This window comes from Citrus sinensis, chromosome 1 (genome assembly GCF_022201045.2).
Source record: "Citrus sinensis cultivar Valencia sweet orange chromosome 1, DVS_A1.0, whole genome shotgun sequence".
Classification (NCBI taxonomy): domain Eukaryota; kingdom Viridiplantae; phylum Streptophyta; class Magnoliopsida; order Sapindales; family Rutaceae; genus Citrus; species Citrus sinensis.
In genome coordinates, this window is record NC_068556.1 from 24,407,426 (window position 1) to 24,434,046 (window position 26,621).

At 36.6% G+C, this 26,621-nt stretch overlaps 5 protein-coding genes across 9 annotated transcripts in view; 1 reads left to right on the plus strand and 4 right to left on the minus strand.

Moving 5' to 3' along the window:
* The first annotated feature begins 494 nt into the window (after positions 1-494).
* On the plus strand, positions 495-2,686 carry LOC102627601 (uncharacterized). 2 transcript variants are annotated; one of them, XM_006488722.4, is made up of 6 exons: positions 495-601; positions 1,006-1,050; positions 1,154-1,278; positions 1,411-1,605; positions 1,691-1,885; positions 2,084-2,686. In XM_006488722.4, exons 3-6 carry the CDS (start codon positions 1,177-1,179, stop codon positions 2,444-2,446), a joined length of 855 nt encoding a protein of 284 aa, XP_006488785.1. In that variant the 5' UTR covers positions 495-601; positions 1,006-1,050; positions 1,154-1,176; the 3' UTR covers positions 2,447-2,686. The 2 variants fall into 2 exon arrangements, with proteins under 2 accessions (XP_006488785.1, XP_006488784.1); XM_006488721.4 differs by having other exon boundaries at positions 599-803.
* A 288-nt stretch (positions 2,687-2,974) lies between these two features.
* On the minus strand, positions 2,975-6,061 carry LOC102627107 (dihydrolipoyl dehydrogenase 1, mitochondrial). Its single transcript, XM_006488719.4, has 2 exons — positions 5,726-6,061; positions 2,975-4,397 (listed from the first exon to the last, which is right to left on the minus strand). The coding sequence occupies exons 1-2, from the start codon at positions 5,996-5,998 to the stop codon at positions 3,147-3,149; spliced, it is 1,524 nt and encodes a 507-aa protein (XP_006488782.1). The 5' UTR covers positions 5,999-6,061; the 3' UTR covers positions 2,975-3,146.
* Positions 6,062-8,256: 2,195 nt separating this feature from the next.
* LOC102626841 (probable protein phosphatase 2C 13) lies at positions 8,257-10,834 on the minus strand. The gene is made up of 2 exons (XM_006488718.4): positions 10,447-10,834; positions 8,257-9,450 (listed from the first exon to the last, which is right to left on the minus strand). Exons 1-2 carry the CDS (start codon positions 10,657-10,659, stop codon positions 8,458-8,460), a joined length of 1,206 nt encoding a protein of 401 aa, XP_006488781.1. The 5' UTR covers positions 10,660-10,834; the 3' UTR covers positions 8,257-8,457.
* A 1,795-nt stretch (positions 10,835-12,629) lies between these two features.
* LOC102626136 (hydroxyproline O-galactosyltransferase GALT3) lies at positions 12,630-16,584 on the minus strand. Of its 3 annotated transcripts, none has more exons than XM_006488715.4 (7): positions 15,236-16,575; positions 14,821-15,062; positions 14,440-14,718; positions 14,206-14,358; positions 13,831-14,007; positions 13,644-13,751; positions 12,630-13,144 (listed from the first exon to the last, which is right to left on the minus strand). In XM_006488715.4, exons 1-7 carry the CDS (start codon positions 16,050-16,052, stop codon positions 12,938-12,940), a joined length of 1,983 nt encoding a protein of 660 aa, XP_006488778.1. In that variant the 5' UTR covers positions 16,053-16,575; the 3' UTR covers positions 12,630-12,937. The 3 variants fall into 3 exon arrangements, with proteins under 3 accessions (XP_006488778.1, XP_006488779.1, XP_006488780.1); XM_006488716.4 differs by having other exon boundaries at positions 14,206-14,334; positions 15,236-16,565; XM_006488717.4 differs by having other exon boundaries at positions 12,996-13,144; positions 13,847-14,007; positions 15,236-16,584.
* A 510-nt stretch (positions 16,585-17,094) lies between these two features.
* The window catches only part of LOC102625672 (uncharacterized), a 39,548-nt gene continuing 30,021 nt past the window's right edge, over positions 17,095-26,621 (minus strand). For both annotated transcript variants that reach the window (XM_025102602.2, XM_025102599.2), the window contains exons 47-63: positions 26,282-26,412; positions 25,162-26,175; positions 24,996-25,072; positions 23,697-24,150; positions 23,437-23,523; positions 22,780-22,935; positions 22,519-22,703; positions 21,547-22,077; positions 20,756-20,933; positions 20,519-20,661; positions 20,300-20,426; positions 19,851-20,072; positions 18,831-19,187; positions 18,246-18,404; positions 17,863-18,150; positions 17,430-17,648; positions 17,095-17,345 (exon numbers count right to left, since the gene is read on the minus strand). In XM_025102602.2, the coding sequence (XP_024958370.1) occupies positions 17,514-17,648; positions 17,863-18,150; positions 18,246-18,404; positions 18,831-19,187; positions 19,851-20,072; positions 20,300-20,426; positions 20,519-20,661; positions 20,756-20,933; positions 21,547-22,077; positions 22,519-22,703; positions 22,780-22,935; positions 23,437-23,523; positions 23,697-24,150; positions 24,996-25,072; positions 25,162-26,175; positions 26,282-26,412 (4,244 nt within the window). In that variant the 3' untranslated portion in view covers positions 17,095-17,345; positions 17,430-17,513. The remainder of the gene's footprint in view (positions 17,346-17,429; positions 17,649-17,862; positions 18,151-18,245; positions 18,405-18,830; positions 19,188-19,850; positions 20,073-20,299; positions 20,427-20,518; positions 20,662-20,755; positions 20,934-21,546; positions 22,078-22,518; positions 22,704-22,779; positions 22,936-23,436; positions 23,524-23,696; positions 24,151-24,995; positions 25,073-25,161; positions 26,176-26,281; positions 26,413-26,621) is intronic.

Below are 26,621 nucleotides of genomic sequence, written 5' to 3' on the forward strand. Positions count from 1 at the left end.
CTTTTAATTGATTCTGCTTTGAAGCTATCAGCTTTCTCCAAGGCACTAGGTGCTGAAACTTGTGCATGGTAATAACTCAACTTTTAAATATTTCTCCTTAGCAAATTTAAGGTCACCGATGGCAGTTTCAAAGCTCTCAGAGAAAACAACGTACTGCTGCTTTAACTCGGGATCAGTTGCTTTATCAGCAAGTAACTCGATTGAGCTTAGAATGCTGGTGGCATTAGCCTTGGGCCTCGGCTAATCGTTTAGTCATCTGGGCAAGTTCTGATAAATCATATACTGCCTTACCAGAATTTGGCTTCTAAATTTGTTAACAAAATTCTTGATTTTGGCGTATGGTGATGGAGCAAATTCATTAGGGCTAGAATCTAAAATCTTATAACTCTTGGTTTGGCTCGGAGCGAATTGATCAGAGTTAGAATCTAGAATCTTATAACTTTTGAGTCACTTTTACAAAGTTTTTATTTTTAGGTTAATTCTAGTAGTCACTGATACTCAAGCCCAGGTCGGCCCAGTCTGGCCCATGTAAAAACTCAAATTCTCGTTTCAATACGACGACGATTCACGAGCTCGACCTGACGGCATTCTTTCTTCTTCGGTACGCATCTCTCTCTCTCTCTACTAGGGTTTTCACTCTCAGTACCAAATCACCTAATCCTTCAATCTTAAGGCCCCATTCACTCAACTTATCAGCAAATTCGCGGTTAAAATTTTTTTTTTTAATTTTATAATTTGTTAAAAATAAAAAACTTGTCCAAAACCAATGGCTGCAACGAACGGCGTTGAAATTGACGCCACAGGTTCTATTCTCCTTCCTTTTGTTCATTTTTGCACCAAGTATATATCTTTTTTCTATATCTATTATGGTGTCTCATTTTCTGGTGGGCTATGTTTGATTTTTTATTTCTTTTTTTGTATTACATATGGTTTCGTGTTTATTGCTTTGTTTAAGCTTTTAGGTTAAATTTTTTATGGAATTGAAAAATTATTATTGTGTTTCAGGCCATGCCATCGGTCCCAGATTAGAGTCTCAAAATGAAGATATTGGTAAGAATTTATAAAAGTACCTAGCATTTTGAGCATGAAGGATTATTGATGCAAAACAAAGGAGCTAATTATTATTATTATTATTTAACTTTTATTGTGCTAGTGGTGAGAACTCAGGTGGATGCTATGTGGGAGCAAATGAATAAAGGGGTTTCTAGCAAGACCCTGATGTCTTTTCTAAACAAGCCGAGTCCAAATGTGAATAAAATTTCATCAAAGATGTCGAATGTAAGAGTTTTTATGTTTGTTTTGGTTTCAATGGTTTAGATTTGTGATAAATTCTGTGTTTGCTTTGGTTATAATGGGTTAAGTTTGGTGACTGTTGGTGTCATTATCTTTTACACTGGTTTTATTTTGTAGTGCTGGATTACATACCTAGGCTTGGCGCCGAAAGAGACCGGACCTAGTGTTGTGCAAAATGGTATTGATGATGATGATAAGAAGATTAATGCTTTGTGGGAAAAAATGAATGAAGGAGTTCCTAAGAGGAAATTCAAATTTTTTTTGAGCAAGCCTTGTTCAACTGTGACCAGAAGTTCGCAGACAATATCCAATGTGAGGATTTCTTAGTTTATTTGTTTCAAGTGTAATATTGAGACAGTGAGGCAAGAATTTAACTTGTCATTTCTTTGATTTGTAGAATTGGATGAAAAATTTGGCAAGGAATACTGAATCTGTTGGGCTAGACGTACCACAAGAGAATGGTATCTTGCCACAAAAAAGACCCATTGCTATGCTGGATGACACTAGTGATGAGGCCAAGAGGCTTGCAGCTGCAGCTTTATCAGCAGTCAAGGCAGCTACAGCTGCCGCACCAAGCAGGGGGAAAATTGGGGTAATCACAATTTTTCCATATTCAGTGCTTTCTCCGAAATTTGTTTGTCCTGCCGTTGTTCTATTTAGTGTTGTATTCTACTGAATATTACAATTTTTTTAGTATTTGAATAGTTGGGCTAAGATTTTGACACACACTGGTGTACAGGATCACTTGGCAATTATGGATGATGTGCTAATGGTGATTTATTCTTTGCAGATTACTGAGTTTCGGGACTTTGCCGGTCAAGATATTGAAGTTAAGAAATTTTTTGATGCTGATTCTAGGGAGGCATCTGAAAAGGGTAAAGGTCCTCCAACATCAGCTGTTGATGCTGTTCTTGAACAGATTAAGAAGAAACCAAAGCTCAGCGTGCTCGACAAGACCAAAAAGGACTGGGGAGAGTTCAAGGAAGAGCAGAGGCTGGAGGAGGAGTTAGATGCTTACAAGAAGAGCTCAAATCAGTATTTGGACAAGGTTTCCTTCTTGCAGCGAGCAGATTACCGGGAGTTTGAGCGTGAGAGAGACGCAAGGCTGGCTTTACAGGCCAGGAGAAGGTCAGACATGAGAGAAGAGCCATGATTACCCAATATTCCTGAATTGGTCTTCCATTAAGATTTTGTATGACCACCACGTGGAAGTTGCAGAGCAGAAGACCACAAAGCAACAAAGGTCTTGTTTTTGTATAGAAAGTTTTCCAATACTGTTTTTGGAATGTGGCAAATTATTATGTGGGTGGCTAATTTGCAAATGTTTGTGGAATCTTCTGTGAAGTTGTATCAGTATTTGCTGGAAGAAGGGGAGATATCAGTTCTATAGCAATGATTGTCCTTTCCAATTCGTTTCTTAGGGCAGTCTGTTAATTCCATCGATTGTGTTCTCTAATGATATCATGGTTTTCCTCGTTCATAATTGGACATAAATTTGACAGAACTTGCTAAATTCAGCATTGTCTAGTTGAAAATACAGGATTCACTGACCATTCTATAGAATTATGAGAACCCAAACGGAAATATTCGACAAATTGGCAAGAAACACGATGACAACAACCCTACTATCATTTAGCTCAAGTCAATGTATCTCTCAATTATTATTTTGCGCATCAAAACATAACAAAAGAAACCCAAGTTATTCCATCATCATATAAACATATAAATGAGGAAAAACAAATTTCTATTAAAGCATCTGCTTCAAAGCTGGACAATTGAGAAAACAGAAGAACGTCTTTTTCAAGATATCTGAAAAATCTCAAACAAAAAATAACAAAGTAATAACCCGCTTCTCAGATGTGAATGGGTTTGTCGTGAGTGGCCATAGCAGCCTCCTTCAATGCCTCACTCATTGTAGGATGTGCATGGCACACACGTGCAATGTCCTCACTTGATGCATCATAATTAATGGCCAGGACAGCCTCGTGGATGAGCTCTCCAGCATTGGGTGCCATAATATGAACCCCCAATATCTTGTCTGTCTCTTTCTCAGCCAAAATCTTGACTATTCCTTCAGCATCATCAATAGCTTTTGCTCGGCTATTTGCCAAGAAAGGGAATTTCCCCACACGGTACTCAACACCAAGTTCCTTTACCTGCTCCTCAGTCTTCCCAACTGAAGCAACCTCAGGGTGTGTGTAGACAACTCCAGGGACCTTATCATAGTCCACATGGCCATGTTTACCAGCTAAGAATTCAACACAAGCAACCCCATCCTCTTCTGCCTTGTGAGCTAACATTGGTCCTGGAATTACGTCTCCAATCGCATAAACACCAGGTATGTTTGTAGCAAATCTCTCATTAACTGGTATCCGTCCCATCTTATCGGTTTCCACTCCTATCTTATCCAGCCCGAGCCCAGCGGTGAATGGAGTCCGGCCAGCAGACACAAGAACAACATCAGCTTCAAGTATGGTCTTTTCACCACCAGCTGCTGGTTCAAGGGTCAACTTGACACCATCACCAGATAAATCAACTCCCACCACCTTAGTTTTGAGCATGAATTTCATCTTCTGCTTCTCAAGTGAACGCTGAAATTGCTTGCGAATTTCCCCATCCATGCTTGGGACGATATCAGCTGCAAATTCAACAACAGTGACCTCTGAACCAAGCCTGGCCCAAACTGAGCCCATCTCCAGCCCAATGTAGCCTGCCCCAATGACCACGAGTTTCTTAGGAACTTCATTCAATGCTAAAGCTCCAGTGGATGACACAATTCTCTTTTCATCAATGGTGATCCCAGGTAGAGACTTAACGTCAGAACCAGTAGCAATTATGATATTCTTGCCTTTCACGACAGTGTTTCCACCTTCAATGGTGTCCACAGAGACCTCAGATGGGGAGATAAACTTGCCATATCCTTTCACATAGGTTACCTTGTTCTTCTTGAATAGACCTTCAATACCTCTTGTAAGATTAGACACAGCTTTATCTTTTTGGGCCATCATAGCAGGCAAATCAACTTCAACAGAAGAAAACTTTACACCATGGCTGGCAAAAGAATGCATGGCTTCATGGTACATGTGGGAAGAATGAAGAAGTGCCTGACAAAAAGAAAGATTACAGAAAAATAATGTAGAATGAGACAAAACTATGGCATGACACAATTAAAATGTAACAAGAGATCATAATATCATTTCTGCACAGGGTTTTAAAGTTCGAGAAGTGCAGTGGCAACACTTTTTTGGGTGATATGGCAGGAAAGAGATGTTTTTATTTTTGAATGGAAAGGCATGGATAATATTGAAGAACTGTGGGATAGAGTCCATCTTCTAGCATCGCTTTGGGCTTCAGTGTCTATGGAGCTCCAGGATTCATCTTCTTTGTTCATTCATCTAAATTGGGAGGGGGTTTTAAGATAGGGTTTCAACGTTGTTCGAATAGCACCGTATAGGGGTGGTTGGGTATACTTTTGCATAGCTCTAAAAGCTTATCTTTTTGGCTTACTTAGTGGACCAGATGTCCACTCTCTATTTTGATTTTTCCCCATTAATACACTTTTAAGTTTCGTATCAAACCAAAAAATATGATTTCTCTACAGATCATAAAATGATATCAAAGAGATTCTCAAATACACACTAGAAAGCAAAATGTCTGGTAACATACGACAGTAGGAAAAAAGAGTACTAGTTACAGCAAAATACATGGATCAAGCCTCTCCAAAATTTAGGATAGACAAACAAGTCATTCCACTAATAAAAAGGGAAAAAAAATCTTAGCAGCAACAACAGCCTGACAAACAGAAGAAACAGCGACACTTTACATTTAGTAGCTATCGAACTTCTTATCTTCAAAATTGACCACCCTTAAGTTAAAGTAGTGATCCCTTGAACTTTATCCAACAAAGGAAGTGAAACATAAATATATCAAACCAAATTTGAAGCCATTATCATTCTAATTCCATTGATCCCCCCCCCCCCCCACTTCTCTTAATTTATTCGTTTTTAGTTTCTTTCAAAATACTATACAAATAGAAACCAGACCCATTGAAGTTCAAACCTCTTAAAATAAAATCCACTTTTGCACAAGGAATTCGGTTATTATTATTTTTAACAAAAAATTGCAGAATAGAAAGACTGAAAAGCTAAGAAATTTTTGAGCAACATTAACAAAATAATTAAAAAAAAATCAGCTAACCAACACAAATAAAATCCATCAATTCTCAGCAAATACCATTTACACACTAAATCAAAACTTCAAAAATCGGATCTTGATTCATATAAATCAAACCACTCGATCCAATTATAAACACAAACGCAAACACGCAACTATATTAATCAATTCTCTCAACACAATTATACTAATTACAGTAAAAATCATATCTTAAAGATAGAGAAGGAAAAAAAAAACTAGGATTGCAGAACAAACAAACCTTAGAGGGGATGCATCCGACGTTAAGGCACGTGCCGCCGAGGGCCCCACGCTTCTCGATGCACGTAGTCTTGAGACCAAGCTGGGCGGCCTTGATGGCGGCCACGTAACCACCAGGTCCACCTCCGATGACGACGACGTCGTTCTCATCAGATGCCGAAGCGAAGCCCCTTGTAAGCGAGAAACTGTACTTGAAAACATTACCATTCAACGAGTTCGAGAGATTCCTTGACAGCACGTACGCCTTTCTTCTTGCAAGACTTGCCATCGCCATTTTTCAATCAACTTTTTCTCCAATCAATCGATTGAATTGGTGGGTTTTTGGTCTAACTCGGACTGCGCCTTTTATTTATTTATTCATCGAAAATTTCAGTTGTCTGCACAGTTCGCGGTTGAATTTTTTTGTGCGGATAATAACATTTAAGTCCCTGAATTTTCCCCAAAAAATACAAATATTAACTCTGTTCATGTATGTATTTTTTAGTGCCTGTTGTTACTTGTTAGATTAAAAATGGGTTATTTTTAAAAAAATTCCCCTGAGGTTTGGGCTTGTTGCAAGTAGATGGCGAGAATCTGTTTATTTATAAAAAAATTCTCTATCGTCAGTTAATTTTAACATTGACCGTTAGTTGACTGTGCAAAGACAATATTACCCTTAACAATAGTTTGTAGACTGACATAACTATAAAAAAAAACTAAAATTGTTGGCTATTTTATCCTCTTTAAATTATTAATATTTTCTTAAAGTTCCTACAAGAAAGATAAAATTAAAAATTTGAAAATGAAATAATCATAATCTTTACCTATGATATTGTAAATCTTTGGAATTGACAAAATAAAATTATCAAAAAATAGGATTTGTGCTTTTCGCACCAACAATTTTAGTTTTTTTTTAGTTATGTCAGTCTACAAATTGTTGTTAAGGGCAATATTGCCTTTGTACAGTCAACTAACGGTCAATATTAAAATTAACTGACGGTAGAAGGTTTTTTACAAATAAATAGATTCTCGCCATTTATTTGCAACAAGTCCAAATCTCAGGGGAGGTTTTTTAAAATTACCCGATTAAAAATTTACCCTAAATCCATATATAATTTGGTAATACGTGTCATTATGTCAAGATCTACCGAGCATAATTTGAAAGTATATACCTAAATTTATACAATCATAATATATTATATAATAGTTCAAGATTCTACAAAATATAACAAATAAACTATGCCTAAATCAATACAATTACATAATCTAAGTAACATAATTTAAAAGTATAAATTTATACCTAACCAGTATAAAAAGAGTCTACCAACTAAAATTTAAATTTTTTTGGCAATAAAAGTGAGTTCTATCCTACATTTATAATATTTTTAACTGAATAATAATTTTCAATGAGGATTCGAAATCTTGCTCTTTCAATATGGAGAGAATGGATAATAGAATATTATTATCATAAGACAATTGACCTAAATGATAACAAAATCAATAATTTGACCAGTGAAATTCAAAAAAGAGAAAAAAAAAAAGGAAAAAAAACTTTAAGTATACTGCATACGAGAGAATTAAATAATTAATGTTATCAGCGGAATTTGACATTAAGGTCTAAATTAATAAATTAGAAGCTATATTCTTGTTATGAAGTTTTTTTAGATAATAGGGGTCTTAAGTGTTAATATATCACCTTTCCCTCGAAGGGGAATTTGGTGTGGTACTGTGCAGCATTTTTCAGCTTTATCATCAATATGAACCGTTGATTGGGAATTCATTAGATTGTGATGGGTGGGTATGATGCGAAGATGATGGAGAGAAATATTCTATTTATTTTCCTAAAACCGTAGGGAGTGGGAGCTCCTCGTGGCTTTTATTCCCCAAAAAGTGAGGTCAGCTCCATATTTACATTTAACATCTAGATATCGCGTGTAAAATTCAATGGCAAAGAAAACTTTTCTTAGTGATGGCAGCAGAAGAAAGCACAGGATGATTCTGTCTGCCATTCTGATATTTTGTCTTGGTGTTGTATGGAAGAAGATTTTTTTTCACTCACAGAACCAGGATCAACATAAAAATTGGTGGCCTCACACATCCTACCCAAAGAGCACCATCCATTGTTAGTGGCAGGCAAGTGGCCCTTAATGCTAAGGTTGAATGATTCGTTGGCTGCTATCATCAACCAACTTTGTACCCAATTGAAGTCTTTTAATTGGACTCGAAGAATTAGATAATTACAGTACAAATTACTGATATAACGATATGAAACCTATTAAACTTAACCTTACCAAACCAATATAATAGTGAAGAACACAACTCCAAAATTAATTAAAAAAAAGAACCAATTCCAAATAAATTATTGAAAAATCTAGCAACCCGAACAACTTAATAGATTTACACTCCATTTCTTTTAGGTTTTGACAACTTAATTTATAAAGTCTACCTAAATGTTTGATAAACACTCGAAACTTCACATTAACAGCAAGCTGCTCATTTCTCACAGTTGTTTACTAAAAAGACAAATGCCAGAAAGATAAGTAGAAAGGCAAATACGGCAAGGGTTATTGCAGTGAAACCCAATCCACCAAAAGTAAAAAATAATTCCGAACGACTAGTGTTCTCTTCTATCAATACAAAACTGCTGGCTGCTTTTTGTCTAAGGCCTAAGCATCATCTGAAACAGCCTTAAACAGATAAAAATCACATTTCAACAGTATCAGTAAATAGAGTGAAAATAATTTTTATGTACAATCAGTTGCCTCCTAACAAGCTCCTCAACCTATTTCGAGCTTCTTCAGAGAGACTGGCGCACCTGAATCTTCGCTGCAGGGGAGGACATGACTCTCCACGTGCAAGAGAGGAGAAGCAGATAACAATCACAGTGAGATTATCAGATGAATTCAGGCGTGATGCTTCCATGACAAGTTCTCGAGCACATTGTTGCGGATCATTGTGCCGCCTGAGCCCACGACGGGCAAGGCTGACTGCATGCTGGCTTGACATCACATCCCAGATACCATCACAACCAATGATTAGGAATTCATCATCCTCTGTCAACACAACTTGTTGGACATCTGGATCAGCAATAAGAGGCGATGCAGACCCTAGTGGGAGTTTCATATCCCAGTCTCCTAGGGCTCGTGTCACAGATAGATCACCATTTAGATATCCATCACGAATATAACCACCTAACTCCTCAACTCGCCTCCGCTCGGGCAGATAGGAAGGCCTATGATCTTGAGACATATCAACTGCAACTCCTTTTCTACAGAGAACTGCTCGGCAGTCACCAGCATTTGCAACCAGTAAATTCCTTCCAAGCACTAAGGCAGTCAGAGCAGTTGTTCCACACGTACTACTAACACTACGTTCATCAGCCAAGGCAAGGTCTGCCAGTAAAAATGCTTTCTTATGAGAATTCTCCAACTCTGCTAAGAAGACATCATTGATATCAGATGTTTGGGGCATATCAGCATCCTTAAAAAATAATTTCATAGCATTCTCCTTGACATAAACAGCTGCCTCAGGTCCACCATGACCATCAAACACTGCATAGAAAGCACTTGGAGTAGGACACTTAAAGAGAGATCCAAGGTGGGCAGATAGATCATCAATCCGAATGTGCTCATCATCCATGGAGATCCTTGGTCCAATGTCAGCACAGCTGCCAGAACAAATGATTGGGACAAACACTGCCGAAGTCTCCATAGCAGTACTTTTAACGGTCTCTGAACAACTGACAACCTATAAACCAGAAAGGAAGAGGGATTAGTCAATATCTCAAGGTTCTCAAAACCACATAATTATCAAGGCTTGAAAAAAAAAAAAAAAGGACCAACAAGCTGCGCTGTAAACAAGGAAGAATACAAAGACTCGTGAAATTGCAAACTCCAATTGCTTGACCAACACATTACAATTTAATATGATCAACCATAACACATCATTTCTCAGTCATTCTAGCATCACATGATTTGTTAGGATGAAAAAAGATACTTTAGCAGAGAATTTTCCTTTCAAAAAACTATGTTCAAGAAGATAACTTCGTCATGTGACGTCCACAATTTCCGTGATTCCTTCCCCAAGTTCAAACGGTAGCTTCTCAGCCATCTCAGATATAAAGGATTCTCTTTCTAATGTTGCCAGCATCAATGATAACACAACTTAACCAAAGTTAGAAAAGAATGAGACTATCTACAGTAATAAGAGTATCATTTCAATCCTAATGGAGCTAGATGCCACTTGAATCAAATAAGAGGCAGTTACACACAAATATTTTCAGACTAACAACTATGCTTCAATTGATTGCTTCATAGAAGAAACCGTATAAACTACCAAGTTTTGAACTAATAAAAAAGCTTGTCAAGTTCTTAAAACCCACAAAAGGTAGGAGGTCTATGCAAGTAAATTAACATATACAATATTTAAAATCTCGTGCCCAGTAAATAATAGGTAGAAAATAAAAATACAAAAATTCACAAGCGGCAAATCCCTAAGTCATTAAAAAAGCTCAAGCCAAAAAAAAAAAAAAAAATCAGTCACAAAGATTGAATTTTACACACATAACCCTAACCTAGTTAAAAAAAAAAAGGGGGGGGGGGAACCACTATCAATCAATTTCCCTAGCATACAATTCCCAAATACTCAATAACAAATAAATCAAGAAACTTCATAAAAAACTAAAATCAACGATACCCATGTGCAAAAACTCAAAACTTTTCAAGAAAAATGAAAATTAATTACCGATTCAAAACAGGAGATTTCAGAGGAAACTGAGTCAGAAACACGAAGTTCATGGAATCTTGGAGTTGAAGGAGGGCTACTATTCTTGTTCTTGAGATTAACATCGATCTGCAAGTTTTGATCTTTCACATTGAACTGCAAACCTAAGTCTAAAACAGCAGTAGCTTTGCAAATTATCTCTGTTTCCGCCACCATTTTTTGACCCACAATCATATCCAAAACTACGTCGTATTTTCAGATTAACCAGTGAAAATTTGTGAAGAAGAAGATTGGAAAACAGTTGAATGAACGAATGAACGAACGAACGAACGAACGAACGAATTTGTAAAGCTTCTTTAGTTGCGTAGCCTGAGCGAGAAGGGATTAAGGAGTTGTATTTGTTTTAAGATTTGGAAATTGGCTTTTATTTTAATTACTGACCGGTACTGCCAGTTACACCGCCTTTGAGTGTTTGACACGTGGCCGTTAAGTTTCTCCGTTCCTTGTTGGAAATGGAAACCGGGGGAATTGTTGGGTTCGTTAGGGGTAAAAGGCTTTGCTTCCACTTGAAGCATGCTTTATCTTAATCCTTTTCTTTGGAAACTTATAAAAAATACAAAATAAAAAAACCTAAAATTTCTTCTAATTTATAAAAAACGGCTGAGCTTAGTCTTTTTCTAATTTTTGTATGAAAAAGGAGAAAAAAAAACCATTTTTATTATTTGACTTAATTTTGGCCATTTCCGTAAATTTTTTTTTTTAAAAGCAATACGACATAATTTAGTTTCTAAATTGAGTTTATTCTAGAAGTTGTTTTGATTATTTTATGATAAAGAGTAGTTAAATGTGAGCAATGGGGAGTGATTGAGCAAGTCAATGAAGTGCTATTATGGCTGGGTTGCGCGGTGGATGACCTTTAAATTTAATTGGTGGCTGCCGCCATAAGATCCCAATAAAGCTAGTATCAAAATATCCACGAGTCATGATCAAAATATCTTGCTTCCCAAATTTAGTTTTAAAGGGTAAAGGTTGTTTTAATTTTGTTCTTTAAATACTTATTTACATACTCATCTGATAAATAAAAAAATTAAAAAAGTTTTTTTAAATAAAAATAAATTTATATTATTTTAATTAAACTTTTTCTTTTATTATAATGAGATAAAAATAATTTAATATTAAATTAAAGGCTAAAAAACTTACTAAATAAAATTCTTGAAAATAGAATTATGTCTGTTAATATGATTTTTTAAAAGAATATAAAATCTCATTTATTTATTTATTTTGTGATGCTATAAAAAGCTAAGGAAGCTTAGCTAATAAGTTTATCAAAAACACCTAAAAGGTACCTTTTAAAAAAATAATTCCTTTTTTTTTTCCCCATAAAATTGAGAGTCTCTCTGACAAGTTAAATGCTCCAATTGGCGTCCAGGCTTGTTGAAAGTTTTCGTTGTTGTGTACTTGTGAGGATAATAGCTTTGCCTTTATTAGCCTGTGAAAAGATTTGCATGTAATGCTAAAAGAGAATGACCATGCAGAGAGGTAAAAAGCAACACGTCACGAGTGCTTGATCATCCTTCTTTCTAGATTGGAGAGTTTGTATCTTTCCCCCCCAAAAAAAGGCCAAAAAAAAGATTGGAGAGTTTGTGACGCGTGTGCTCTACACATGGCATCAAATGAACCAAGTAAGCTGATCCAGACCCATAAATTTATTTCCATTTAGACCGCATACATGTCTGCCACAAATATGAAATATATAGAACTAAAAATGGGCAGAGTGGCAAAAAAAAAGAGTATATATTTAAATTACTTCACCGTTACGATATTATGAATGATGCGTACAGTTACTTATATTTGTCTTTGTTTTCAGTTGAGCAGCTACCTCAAGAGGTGAGGTGGCAATGGCATAGCGTTCATTTACGTGCCTTAATGAAAATCACTTGCTCGGCTCCGAGCTTCTTGTCTTGGCCTTGCTGGATGTATGTTTTCGTCAATGGTTTGAATTGAGTTTTTAATGAATAAATGATCCATCTTATTATTTGATTACCCTTCAGTGATTCGTACGCATCCTCCGAGCTGTAGGCCAACAAAACTTAAAGCTAAAAGTCAACCAAAAGACAATTTTTTGTTTCGCCTTCTTAACTTCTCGTCTTTATCAAGATTTGCAAGTGAACAACGTATTGCATGTGATTGGATACACAGGAAGATTAAGTACTGGAACAAGTGCCAATTAGTGGAACAAATGGCTTCCAAGAGTTTCAGAAAGATGATAAGAACATCGGAAACGAGTCTATAATCACACCAACAATATGTAATGAATAAGGAATGAACAAAGTAGTAACACCATCTTTTGCCTAATTACAAAAGCTCAAACAGCAAGCACGAGTTCTATCTCAGTCCAATCTTGCTGAAGCAAGCTCAAATCCAGAATCCCCGGCACCATTTCGTAGAGCTGCTGAGTTGGGTTCATCAGTCTTAACTCATTGAAAACTTTTTGTCTCAGTGAGGTTGACACTTACTCGCAGCAGAAAGCCCGGTGATCTTTCTGCAGCTTCTCCCAGAGGCATAACACCATTCTGGGGCCTTGGTAATGGGCAAGAATATAATCCGATTCACATCCAGCATTGTAGAACCTGTCGTCACTCATGTAATGCACTTCTTGACCAGTGTTCTTGAATTGTTCAATCCATATACCCATCGCAACATCCTCTAGCTTGAAAAGCTGAAAAAAGACAATTATAAGTAAAAAATTGAACACAAGACTAAAACACTTAAACATTTACAGTTGGCCAAAATACAGTTTCAATACTCGAGAGAGCATGCTTCATAGCAATGAAGAAATCATGCAGAAATATTCAACATACATCCTTACCTTCTGTTATTTCCCAGCAAAAACACCTTTATCTGGCTTATATTTAATTTTGACAATTTATGACATATAAATGTACTGCTACACATGTTGTGAAAGTTGTTTACTGAGTCTCGAATCCTTTGGCACATAGGTCAGACAACAGAAGCAGCAAAAAGACAATGAAATGTAGTCCAAAACATGACAGACTATTCCAAAATTTTTCGCAAATGTATTTAGATTTTTTTTTTTTTTGAGAATACAAAACATAAAGTTTAATCTTTCAATCAAACAGAAAAGGCACACATCTAATATACTATTGAAAAATATCTACAAGTGGTCCTTTGCTGCCTATTAGCTAGAGAAATTTTACCTTTAGATCTCTTTCCTGGTGGCCTTGGACAATGAATTTCGCAATGTCCCGGGAGATGATATAACCTGGACCATGGGCCCATGGTGGGTATGAGGAATGCGGCCATTCCTGCAGAAGAGAACACCAATAATAGATCCGCTCAAGCCCAGTGATCATCTACAGAGTGATTTTTGATTGAGACAGATACCTCATTACTGATATACCATTTGCTGTCTTTGTCTCTCTGAGGTGATGAATCATAAGATATAAGACCGAATAAGAGGCCATTAGATGGTTTCTCCTTGAGGTTTGAGAGAACTTCATCAATTCTAACAAAAGCATCATCATCGGTTTTCATGATATATTTAGCAGGGAGGATCTTGGTCTGCATATTTAATGAGAAGTCAAATAATCAGTAAACCTGAAAAATGGCAAGGAAGATTGAACAAAATCTGAAAAGTAAATCACTACTCATTTATTTGAGAAGGCTTCCGTTTCTAGGAATAGATAGCAGCGTCACTTTACTTTCTCTGTAATATAGAAATCTACTATATGTTTAAGGCTAATATCAGCATCAACATACCCCGAAAATGCAAATTGCAATTGTTTTTAGACTGATTAGGCTATAATAATCAACAAAAGGCATTATTTGGATATCCCCATATGCTTGAGCTTCTTTCCATAGTTCAAAATTGACTTGCCTGTTCTTGTGCTGCAGAAATTGAAGCAAAGTCAACTTTTATTTAGGCAAATGACACCATCCTACATCAAAATATACAAAGACTTTCCTAGTAGGAATCTACCATTCTTCACTTACAAGGCCAATGAAAAACAGGACAGCTAGATCCCCAGACCGTACGGCTGGGTACTGCATCCAAGATCTTCTCAGTGCCATACGACGCTCAAAATTATTTCCAGTAGAGAAAACCCCTATCAACATTACAAGTCTTTTCCTGGAAATCAAGGGAGCTTTGAGGTGTTCGACATCAACTATAAAATCAAAGTCTTCAGACACAGGCAAGCCTTCAGCAAAGGCAGAAAATAGATCCACACCACCGGCCACTTTAACTCCAGTAACTGACCATGGTTCGAGTTTCTGCATCATTGAGAAAAAGCATCAAATATGTGGCTGATCACCACTCTCAGAAGTGCACGCGCAACTTTTTTCATACATAATTGTAAAGAACTCATACCTTACCTCCCTATATGCTAACGATGTTTCGTGCCTTCCATTCACAGTCATATGGAAACCATCCAAACCAACCCATATTGTGGTGGTGAACGGATTCCCATCCACAAATGGGAAGTTAGAGGTTTCATGGGCACCTACACGGGAAGCATTGGCCAAAATGTCACTGCTAGGAGTAGGATGACTTGTATTTTGATTCTCTTCCACAGATCTTCTCAGAACTTGTTCATTGCAAAGGACAAGTTCATCAACTGCAGTAGTTGCTACATGTTAGATTGCAGATTGCTAGAAATTTCCTTCCACTTCATACGAGTAGAAAAAGGATGTTACAAATTGTCAAAAACTAAGAAGAACACTTGACTGAAACAAAGTAGTTAGAATGTGTTAAACAATGTATGATCAATACAAAATTGCAACAATATACCTTTCAGGGTGTTACTAGATCCATGAGCTGGGCATCTTTCCTCTTTGCCCCACCCAAGCTCATTAGTCCAACTATTCTGAATTATGAATGGCTCTTCTGTCATGTTATCCCCTGGCAGACTGACATTGTAATGCAATATAATTGGAGGGTTCGACTCCCCTGAAAGTTGTGAGCCTATGAGTTCAATTTGGAAGCTTCCATATCGCCCATCAGGAATGCCCACCAATGTAATTGAAGAATCCTCAACCAAACCACATGGGACCTCAATAATTAATCTGCCACTAGACAATGACTTGCTAAGGTTACTAACAAATGGAGGACAGTTTTTACGGCGACTGAACTTGGAGGCTTTCTCCTCCTCAATTACCGACAACAAATCTTTCCATGCTATGGCAGCCTCTTTAACCCCTTGAGCTGTTTCAGGCAAAGCATCAGACCTAGACAGTAGTAAACGCATATGACCCCACACAAGCAAAGGCCTCGAATCTTCTCCTAACATATTCTTAAGACTGTAAAGATCACCAAGTCCTTGAACATTTATAATATGAGGCTTCTCAAATAACTTTTGTGTTTTCTTCACTTCCTTTACTCCTTGACTTCCCTTCATATCAGAATCATTACTTGGATGGTTTCTAAAGAAATCATTAGCTGATTGCTTATGTTTTTGCTTTTGGGTTTGGGTTCGGTGTTGAGTTTGAGTTTGGGTTCCCATAAAGCTGTAACTCATAACCAAGATTATAGCAAGAGCCATAATCAATAACCCACCTGACCAATTCCTCATTTTGAATAAAGGGAAAGCAAACTTAAGTGACTTCATTTAAAAAGCTTCTCTGTTTAGTCACTTTATAAGTACTAGTTCTGAGCAAGTATGAAGATATTTCCCAGTTCCTGAGTTTCAACTCAATTAAGAATAATTTCAACTGTTGGGTAAAATCACATTAAAGGAAACATTTGCAATCACCTTTAGTTGCTACGACAAACCAGAAAGAGGAAAGTTAAAGACTCTGAGACTGGCTAAAGCAAGCAAAACGAGAGAAAATGGAAAGTCGTAAACTTACTATTAGTGAAATTTGAACTGGGAAGTGTACAAAGATGAAGCAGATCTTTGAGATGCTACTTAGTCAAGTGCATTTCTTTCGAAGCTGTAAAAGAATTTTTTCAAGTTTCTAGAATCTTGAGCTTTTGAGTGTTGATAGATTTCAACTCTCTAGACACAAGCGGGTTCAGAGCCTGAAGACGGAGACGTTAGTTTGAATGTCGGAACTTGGGCCTTGAACTTGAAGCCTTCATCTTGAAGGGTAATTTTGACTGCCAAAAATATAATCGAATTTTCTTTTCTAAGTAATTTTTTTTTATATAAAATACTATGTTATAAAATTTTGGGTTATGACGAAGCAAAAGACGCACGGTAGCCTAGATTTCAGATGGTATATTTTGGTAGATCGTAACAATTACAAGAGATAAAGAGATCGGTATTTCCACTCAACTTCTCTTCTTTAAATTTTAATGATGAAATAGATTGAATTAAGAAAAAAAGAATTGATGAAACGATTTATTGGACCTTCTTAGAAATAATCCAGAGCTTTCCCGCATATTTTCGTTTGATCTTCGATGAAAAATCAGGATTCTATCATTATTCAATTTAATTTAAAGGATGGAATCCATCAATTGAATGTTAAAATGACCAAAATCGATACCAAATGATTTAAAATAAGACTTGATCTAAATGATAGACAGCTTTGATTTCACTTCAAGCGCAACTACCGAAAAGACGAAAACTGTGAAAAAGGCTCACCATCCATGAAACTGGGAAAATGTTATATTACCCAAAACAATCAAATAAAAAATGATACCCTATATCATATGAATTTAAATCTTATTACCGAAACCAGCGAAATTGCTGTGTTTCTATGAAACGTCTGTATACACAGGCAACACTTTGGTCATACACAAAAATGTCAAAAAGCTGTACAGTTTGTATCTGTTCTGGCAACTGATCGCGAGGGGTATTTGCTACAAATTGCAGCCACAGTGATTTTTACTTCACAGAAATTAGTTTCTATAAACAGCCTCCATAGCCATTAGTCCGTACTTGTGTTATCTTTCTCACCTGCAAATTATTTCTACTCCGATGAAGCCAAACTTACATTTCACAGAGAGTAATAATGAAAAAACAGAGAAAATAAATGAATACCTTCAAAGCAGACTAACTGTTTTATACATTTCAATAAAATGGCAGAAAGCCTCGAACAACATCTTCATATGGACATTCATCCACTCATCCAGTGTTGCTGCCAAATGAACTTAAATGCTGAGGAGACCAGATGTATGCCCCTTCTTTTGGATTCACCTCAGCACTGGAACCATCGGCAAGTGGTGAATACGGTTTCATCACTTTCTTTTTCATCATTTCCTGCATAACATTCCAAAAGTTGTCACTACTCATAGAAACCTCAACCCTTGGGGAACACATTATGAGAAACTTCGAGTGTGCGCTTTTCAGCACTTAAGAACAGCACATTAGAGATTAACATTGCAAAACTAAAATAATGGAACGGAGGACAACTAAGACTAACATTGCAAATCCAAAATGATGGAATGGAGTACAAGCAGCAATAAAAACTAACCTTTGATAGATTTTGTCCATAAGTATTCCTTGCTTGCTCAATTGAAGAGTAAACCTCTAAAGCCTGATGGGTTTCACGGCTGCATTTTATAATACGAACTTGTTCCTTCATTTCTGTTGATTTGATGTGTAGATAAAGTACAAGCCTTGAAGGTAAAGCTTTCGGATTGTCTTTCTTCCCGTGAGTCAATTCCATTAATACAAGGTCATCCCAAAGTACATCCCACAAAACAGAGCAGGGATCCCTTGCTGGGCTAAACTTCCTCTGTGCAATAGCGTTTGTGGGTTGCTGACAAATACCAAAATACAATCAGATTATTTATTTGGGTCCTCTAGATGTGGTGAGTGCAGAATCATAAAGTGTCTCCAATCAATAGAACTTACTTGCAGCAATATAACTCTTCGATGAGTGATCATAAGGATTTTTCCTTCTGGCAGTATAAAGTGATCTTCATAGGCATCTGATAAAGCAAACTTCCCACGTATTTTAAACAGATCAACTTGGCCAAAAAATGAACCCGATTCTGCCAATTGCAGTATAACCTTCAAGAGGAAATAACAAATAAATATGGGTAAGTTCATTAAAGAGATGACAGCGCTCTAATATCTTCCTATTAGCACTGGTAGGATTAACCATTTTCATAAAGTTTAGAAAAAAAAATTATTTAAAAAGAAAAAAGATGTCTCGGTTAAAGGACAAAATTGTCTAGAAAAAATTTTGAAACTTTATTTTTCACAATTCCTTAAAAGCAAAAGCATGTGCATATGCATAATTATTTATCTCTTTTCATCCACTAACATCTGAATTAAACCAGGATTCAAGATGCTCAAAATTAGCTATTTTAAGGCCACTTAACAAATCCTAACAGGTACAAGAAACGAAGATGAGTTACAGCAAGTCAAACAATTAGTGCCTATCACCTCATCCAATATAGTTTCTTCTACTTTTAAGAAAGAAGAAACTGGTACCTGTCCTTCTGCTTTGTACTCATCATATGGCCGAAGCAAATTATCACCACTAATTACTCGCGGCAGTCTCCTACGTAGAAGTTGCTCATCTGAAGCTATAGCAGATGCTATCTTCATTCTCATAGCATTTGCACCTTCGGTAGTTTTAGAAAGAAGATCAAGAACCCCACTCACTGGTTGGGCAGCAACACCAATTATTCCTTTCCCTACACCCTGAACGAAACCCTCAACACCAGAGGATTTTGCACCTTCAAGAGGCTTCGTTAATATACCAGTGACACCTCTGAATAAACCTTTTGCTAGTGCTCCACCTCCCTCTCTGATTACATCACCAAAGTCCTCTACACCTTTGCTCTCCTGCATTATAGCGTGCATTAGAAAGAAAATACGAATGATCCACCAAAGAACACCCTTTCAAATGACCTGAATATGATGTAAGAAATTACAAATAAATGGGATAATACTGAAGAATCATAATAGGTATTAATTGTTCCAAAATACCAGAAATGCCACAAAGCAAAGCATGCCACAAGCAATGGTCAACTTTGAATGTATTGTTTAGGATAAATTCCTGAAACAAAAATTTTTCGACCAAAAACTCATAAAAATATGTAAATGGCTGAACTCTTCATATAAACACAAAAACAGGCGTATGGACCATCAGCACAACAAAGAGGAGATCTAGAAATTTCCAGGCAAACAAATATTCTCACTTGAGTTTAACTTTAAAACATACTTGTCACTGTGCAATTAGAGAGAATAAGCGTGAAAGGGAACAAGTTGAAGCATAGACATGGTTAATTGGACTGACCTTGAGCTGCAAGGATTTATATAAGAGATAAAAAGAACACACTCAAAATTTCTCACAAACCCAGTGTTTTGTCAATTACAAATATGTTCAGTTACAACCGCATAACATGCCACACATACTTTTAGTGACTTCACATACATACAGCCTAATAAATTCTGCCTGACAAACCTTTGAAAAATGGAAATCAAAATTCAAGCTTAGAAGAAAACCTGTTTCTGCCTGCTCTGTATGAATTTCTTGTCCATTGATAAGGCAGCCACGCCTTTACTCATATGTCCAAGAGCACTGCTAGCATTGCCCAATATATCAACACCAGAAAGCAATTGCAAGGGTTGGCCAAGAAGATCCTTTTGAATATTTGAAATAGCATTACTAATCATAGTACTTTGCCTCATGCACACATTCTCATGGAATCTTTGATTTATTCTCACCTGATTAATATAGAAAGACAACTCATGTTCAAAATTTCTATTATGCTCTGGAAATGCATGAAATCCTAAAGAAAAATTTGAATCATGCCCATTACCCAAATTGAGATTCCTCAAGAATCACTTTGACTTTCAACAACGAAATAGTTAGGTAACATCAAACATATTAAAAGCTTCAAGTTGTAGGTAAAAAATAGGATGTGTTAGTAGAAGTAAATCATAACACTCACCGACATATTTTCAGTGTTCCCCAATGCAGTCATCAAGGATGACCAAAAACCAAGTACTCCCCTTGGACGTTGACTTGGTGACATTGCCATTGACACTTTGAATCGAATTTCCGAAATGTTAAGAACACTGTAATTCCATGTAACAAGATTTGAAAATTTAGCAATTAATAAAACACAGAGAAAAGAAGTTAAAAAATAAAAATTTGAAGAACTTGGTACCCGATTTCAATGAATGGATCAACTGAAACAGCAGTTCTTCGAGTATCGTATAACCTACTGATATTGACATGTTGGATCATCTCATGAAGACGCCAAATAATAGGTTCATGAATGTTTATTAGAAAGGCAGAGTTTTCGGGTCCCTGGCAAAAGCAATTAGTACAAACATAATCAAAATTGTATATAGGACTTTATCATAATCATCATGATATGTGATAAGGAGATTGAAAAGCTCACATGGAAACCAATATATGGATAGACACATAGATCTAGTGATTCATTTGTCTGTAGAGTTACTGAAAATTTCAATATGTACTCAGTCTCCTCCCCAACTCTCTGAGGCCTAAAAAGAACTGGCATCAGAGTTAACGGCAACTGATTATCCACTTGTATTCCATTCATTCTTAATTTGAACCTGTTACACAAAAGAACAAAGAAATTGCTCAATTCATTTCTTTTCAGAACATTGACAATAAGAGATGAAGAGCTCAAATTTCTGGTGACAACCATCTAGGTAACTGATCCAATAAAATGGACGAACTTCCGCAGAATTAAAAAACCATACAAGGACCCAACACTAAAGAAAATATGCTGTGATCATGATAAAAGTCACAGACGTATCCATGTAATCCAGAGAATTTCAACAGAGCGTTCATGGTCAACCAATGAAAATTGAACAGATCCATTGAAATAATAAAAAAGAAAAAGAAAAAAATAAGAGATCAATGAAGAAAAGCAGTGCCAACACTTTTATCTGAATACATCTTATCACTTCCAAAAGATAATAAAATACCGCAAGCTCAACTTCTTATTACTTGGCATATTAGCAGCTGCAGCCTCACAAACGGCTGCATTCTAGATTAAATTACACTAAATCCTTAAAGGAGCAAACATATACTACGATATTGTTAAAGATGACCATAGATCTGGTTAATAATACTGCAGAAGATCGTCTATTCTATTGCAGAGCCAATGACCCTAAAAATTGGTCTCTCCTTAATGAGGAATTAATTGAAATAAAATCCTACCTGCTAAACCCAGAGCCCAAGCCCATTGAATATGCTAGAAGAAGACTCCTCACTGATAGATACAGTATCTCTTCAGGTGTGTGGTCAATAAAGGATATTCCAAGCTCAGCCAGCTCGACAATGACATGAAATTCACTATCTGACAAGGAAAGTGATTGCTGTTGTTGGGAACCACTTCCAGGCAATGGTGATGGAATTCGTCTACTCAATACTGCCGCCGGTTCATTTTCTGGCATCCAATCACTGATCTTAACAATATTTGTTCTCTCTTCTTTTAGAACAGTAACACGAAGAGCTCTAGCAGGTCCACCGTCCACCTTAATAGCCTGGTGATCAGAAACCTCATCAATATTATACTTCTCTGACTTAGATGGGTCAGCCCCATCTACCAGGATTTCTAGTAAATGTCGTCTACCAAGATCTTCCCACAGAAAGGAAGCAGCTGAGTTCGGAAGAAGAAACTGCCATGAATCACTTGTACCATCAACTTGCCGGAAACGAATTGGTAAAAACATGGAACAATTCTCAATCCTGTTCGTAGAAAGTTGATTATTAATTCTGAAAGAGAGGGGGGTGGGGGAGTGTGATTGCAGCATAATAGATTATACAGAGAAACAAAAGAAAAAAAATAAAGGGGATTAAACATTCTCAAAATCAAAATTCCTTGAATTTCCCAAAAGAAAGGAAAAGAAAATTTTACTTCTACCATTTATGTTAGAATTTCTCATAAAATATTTGCACAGTGGGTGGGGAGGAGGGAGGATCCATTTATGACTCGCTGAATCCATTGAAATAAAAAGATACTGTAAAAACTCTTGTAAGAAAACTTAGATAAGAGGAGCTGTTGAAAATATAGTTACCAATCTAACCCCCTTTCACCCTCCCACCCTCTGTGCAAAGTTCCACACTCCAGATAAAGATGAATAGTAAGGAAAATTTTCACTCAAGAAATATAAGGCCTCAAAATATAACCTGTAAGGACTTGATAAGGAATTACAACGAAAAATAACTTCATAGCGAGAGCTCTTTGTTCCGCTTCTAATTACTACCCTGAATTGCAATTGATCACCTCCGGCGGCCTTTCTCAAAGAAACACGCATAGCACCTTCATCACTAACACTAAATGGTGTGCTCCATTTGCATCCATCCACTCGCAACTGAAATAAAGTCAAATTACAACTGCTTAAGCTAAATACAACCATTATGACAATACATGTTATTACTCACACAGACCTTCAGTAACTCAGCAATGGCAGAAGACTGCCATCTGAAGGGTTTTGGACGATCAGTTGGATGAATCCATTCCACCAACTGAGAACCACACTGTTGCAGGCAGAGGCTAAGGCCGGTCCTATTGATAAATAGGGTGTGGGGCTGGAAATGAACAACCTGAATATGAACCAATCGATATATGTTAGTGATGGAATGATACATCAGTAAACATTAACAAATTACTATACCACAATATCTCTACCATTGTCTAATGCAAATGAAGATCACAAGCATTATGCCGTGCAGAATTGTCCAGACAAATTTTAAAAATAAATTTAGACAAAGAGAGACACAAGGAAATTTCCAAAAATGGGGGGCAAAACTATTCTACTGGTGAATTTTGCCATCCTTCAGAATTATAATGTAGTCTGGTGGCCAGAAACTTCATTGTGAATTCAGATTCTTTCCCCACCCCAGTTTTTCATTTTTGTTTTGTCTTCATATACACCTAGTGTACCATTATATGTCCTATCTTTCTTTATTTATAATTCTCAGTTTCTTCTCAAAAAAGCAATAAAAAAGAAATAGGAATACTATTCTTGAAAAACGAAGCAAGATATGTATCTACCATGAATCCAAGACATAACACAACAAAGGGACAATGTAATTGCATTCAACCTTTGTTCTGTCCGAGGTCATGTTTAATACAGCTGAAAGCCTGTAGTAAGATCCATCTGAACTCGATGCTGTGACATCAACTCTTTCCTGGGAAAAAAAAAATTAAAGGCAGCTGAATAACTAATTTCAAGAAGAAATTCAGTAGCATCAACCTTCTCCCACCCTGACATGGAAGAGATTGAGAGCAAGAGAAAATGAAGGAAAACCTGAAGAAAAAGTGGGGAAAAAAAAATTGCCATCTCAATGGCACTAACAATCACCTTTTTTTCTAACTCAAGAAGAGAAATCCCAGGACTGTAAATTTCAGAGTTACGAATAGCCACAGCAATTCCCACCCTTGGGGACGGGTATGCATCTTTCTGAGATGTAAACAGCATCACTCCACTGCGACCAGCTGAATCTTGTGGAGAAAGCATGCTAGGCATTGGACTATTGTCCTCAATGACTTCAAGCACTCGGATGTTTCTCCTAGGGCCAGAATGTCTCCTATCCATAGTCAATGTAGGATTTTTCAAAGCTGTTCTCGCAGTCTTAACAGCTCTAGATAGTGAGTTAGAATCCATCTCTGTGCTGTCCAAGGGTTCAATTTCCACAACTCGATATGCCAAAGGCAGAGATGAATCATTCATGATCCAATATGGAACAAAAAATCTTATTGTTTTTGGCGCAGCACTGGTTCCTCCCATGTCACGTTCAATGCTCACACGTAATCTCCTGCAAAATAGATGGTCATGGAGATCATGAAGCTGCAAAATAAAATATATTCATGATAAAAGAACTCTAAGCATGGATATTTTATCCCGAGCAATTCAGCTGCCATCAAAATGACAAAAATCATTTAAAAACAAGGCATCATGTGTTGATTTGCCCTCCTTCCACCTCTGTTTCAAGAAGAGAGAGAAAGATCAAGTATATGTCAAGCAGCTTCATTCTGAAGGCTACAGCACAATATTATGAATCGAGTAAAAAACAAGTTAAAGAAACAAAATGAGAGAGTTGAAGAGATTCTATTTCCTATAAATTTGAAGATTTTAGTTCTTTTTGGTTTCTGGCTTCACATAAGAGAGACCACAGCAGAAAGTAATGAGAAATCAACCACAGAAATGTTTCTTAAGATATTGTTGACGCAATAGAGACTTCACAGTTGAAGCATATTTTCTCTCCCTGAAATATTTCTGAAATCCCAATGAAAGTCAACAATTGTTTGCTTACAAAATTTCAATATATGTCTATTAAATAACATAAAACTTAGAAAAGGACCTTTTCTGGTTGAAAAAAATAAGGTTACATCAAAATCAGAAATTGAGAGTAAAAGCAATTTAAGCAGTTGAGACTCAGTCAGCAGTATCCATTACCAGTTATATTGTTATATTAACATAGTACCTAGAAGAAACATGGTATCATGCACCAAACAAGTGAAAGAAAAATTTTTTATCGTTTCATTACTTTGCTGCCTAATTTCTTAGAAATTTAGCAGCCAGAAAGCACAAGAGTGCCACACTTTTACACACAAAAAAAAAATAATAATAATAGTAAAATAAAATAAAATGTGATCTCACCTCTTACTTTGCTGGTTGAACATCCAGAATGATGAAATGTGATCATTTGAACAAAGATCCAAAACAAGAACAGGGTCCTACAACAAATAATGATCATCAATAATGAAGTTTGAATAAGATGGTATGGCAATGAAAAGAGTAAATACAATTTAAATTGATTCAACACCTTTTCCAGAACCCAACCACCCTCAATGAACAACGTTAGATACAAAGGTCTCTGGACATCTGCTGAATATATATGGGCACTGCTGCGTGAAGAGAATACACCATGCTGTCTTTCAATAAAACTCCCTTCTCTCATTTTCTCCCAGACTGTAAATTCAGCACGACATGGAAGTCGATTTTCTAACTTCAAAGGAGAGTTGATTGATATTCTCCAATCGTATACTGGAGTATTCAGTTCAGTTTGAAGAACAGAAGCATCTGCACCAGCACTCAGCCAAATTTGTTTACTTCCGGTTCTATTGGAACAACAAATAAGTAGATCCTTCTTCTCAAGTTGACTCAACCTAAAAGTAAAATTAGCAGGCATCTTGCTTCCTTGCTTCAATGTAGTTTGTCTGTGAATTGGAACTTGATCCATTAAGGGCGTATCCTTTCCATAGATCAAGCTCGAACCTATGGCAACATTACAGCCCCATGTATATGGGGGCTGATGATCAATAACAGGGCGAACTTGTAAACACTGATCGGTATCCTTAGATGTACATCTCCATGGTAAAACAGTGGAAGTTCCAGGACTTAAGACAATGAGATCATCCTTGATGAAAGTTGCAGGTTGCTTAGTAACTGTGTTACGGCTGCTTGTTCCCAAAGTGTAATTGCGATCACCGATACAAGATAAAGGACATAAAGATACATCCAATTTGACATCTGAATCATTTACAACTGCTACAAGACCCCTAAAAATTGCATGTTTCTTTCCATTTTTAACAAGAACTTCCATGGCAATAAAATCATTATCCAATGATTTAGGGACCACTGATATAGGAAGCAGTGACTTAACACTATCCATTACACCCTCCGGGTGGAGCCCAAACCAGAAACCCACATCTCTATCAATATCACTCTCACTTTCAACATCTCTCTGCAAGTTTGTAATTGCACTCCTCTCAAAATGAGAAGCAGAAACAAACAGGCGGCCGTAATCATGCATGTCTTCATCATTGTTGGATTGAGCCTGCAAAAATGGAACCCAAAAAAAAAAAAAGAGTACAGTAAATAAAAGGAAAAATAAAATTGCACACTTACTGAAATAAGCATGCATAAATGATATGAATCCAAACCTTTCTCCCCAGTGAATATGATACGATATTCTGAACATCATATGGGTGATGCAGCATCCTCGAAGAAGAGACCTTCTTTAATGTATTAGTTCCATGTCCAACAGGAAAAGAAAGTGCACCGACAACTTCACCTATATCATCACACCATCATGCCAAAAGTTAGTCAATATATTCAGGATCAAATTTGCCTGCATCAGGTCATTACAAACTGTGAAAATCACAATAGCAAAAGAAACCAAACACTACCAACAAATTCAATGCAGTATCATGCATGGTAGCATGAAGGCGAAAAAAGCAGAAATAAAAAACATACTGGTCAATTTGGTGGGGTACAAATTCA

Bases quoted from the DNA above. Each gene is read 5' to 3' on its own strand.
- LOC102627601 (XM_006488721.4), top strand. From the start codon at position 767: ATGGCTGCAACGAACGGCGTTGAAATTGACGCCACAG. The intron at 1,051-1,153 runs GTAAGAATTTAT...TTATTGTGCTAG, and splicing joins GTCTCAAAATGAAGATATTG to TGGTGAGAACTCAGGTGGAT. The intron at 1,279-1,410 runs GTAAGAGTTTTT...TTTATTTTGTAG, and splicing joins TTTCATCAAAGATGTCGAAT to TGCTGGATTACATACCTAGG.
- LOC102627107 (XM_006488719.4), bottom strand. From the start codon at position 5,998: ATGGCGATGGCAAGTCTTGCAAGAAGAAAGGCGTACGTGCTGTCAAGG. The intron at 4,398-5,725 runs GTTTGTTTGTTC...TCTTTTTGTCAG, and splicing joins TCGGATGCATCCCCTCTAAG to GCACTTCTTCATTCTTCCCA.
- LOC102626841 (XM_006488718.4), bottom strand. From the start codon at position 10,659: ATGATTGTGGGTCAAAAAATGGTGGCGGAAACAGAGATAATTTGCAAA. The intron at 9,451-10,446 runs GTAATTAATTTT...TCTGGTTTATAG, and splicing joins AAATCTCCTGTTTTGAATCG to GTTGTCAGTTGTTCAGAGAC.
- LOC102626136 (XM_006488715.4), bottom strand. From the start codon at position 16,052: ATGAAGTCACTTAAGTTTGCTTTCCCTTTATTCAAAATGAGGAATTGG. The intron at 15,063-15,235 runs GTATATTGTTGC...CAACTACTGCAG, and splicing joins ATCTAGTAACACCCTGAAAG to TTGATGAACTTGTCCTTTGC. The intron at 14,008-14,205 runs GTATGTTGATGC...TTAAATATGCAG, and splicing joins TTGCAATTTGCATTTTCGGG to ACCAAGATCCTCCCTGCTAA.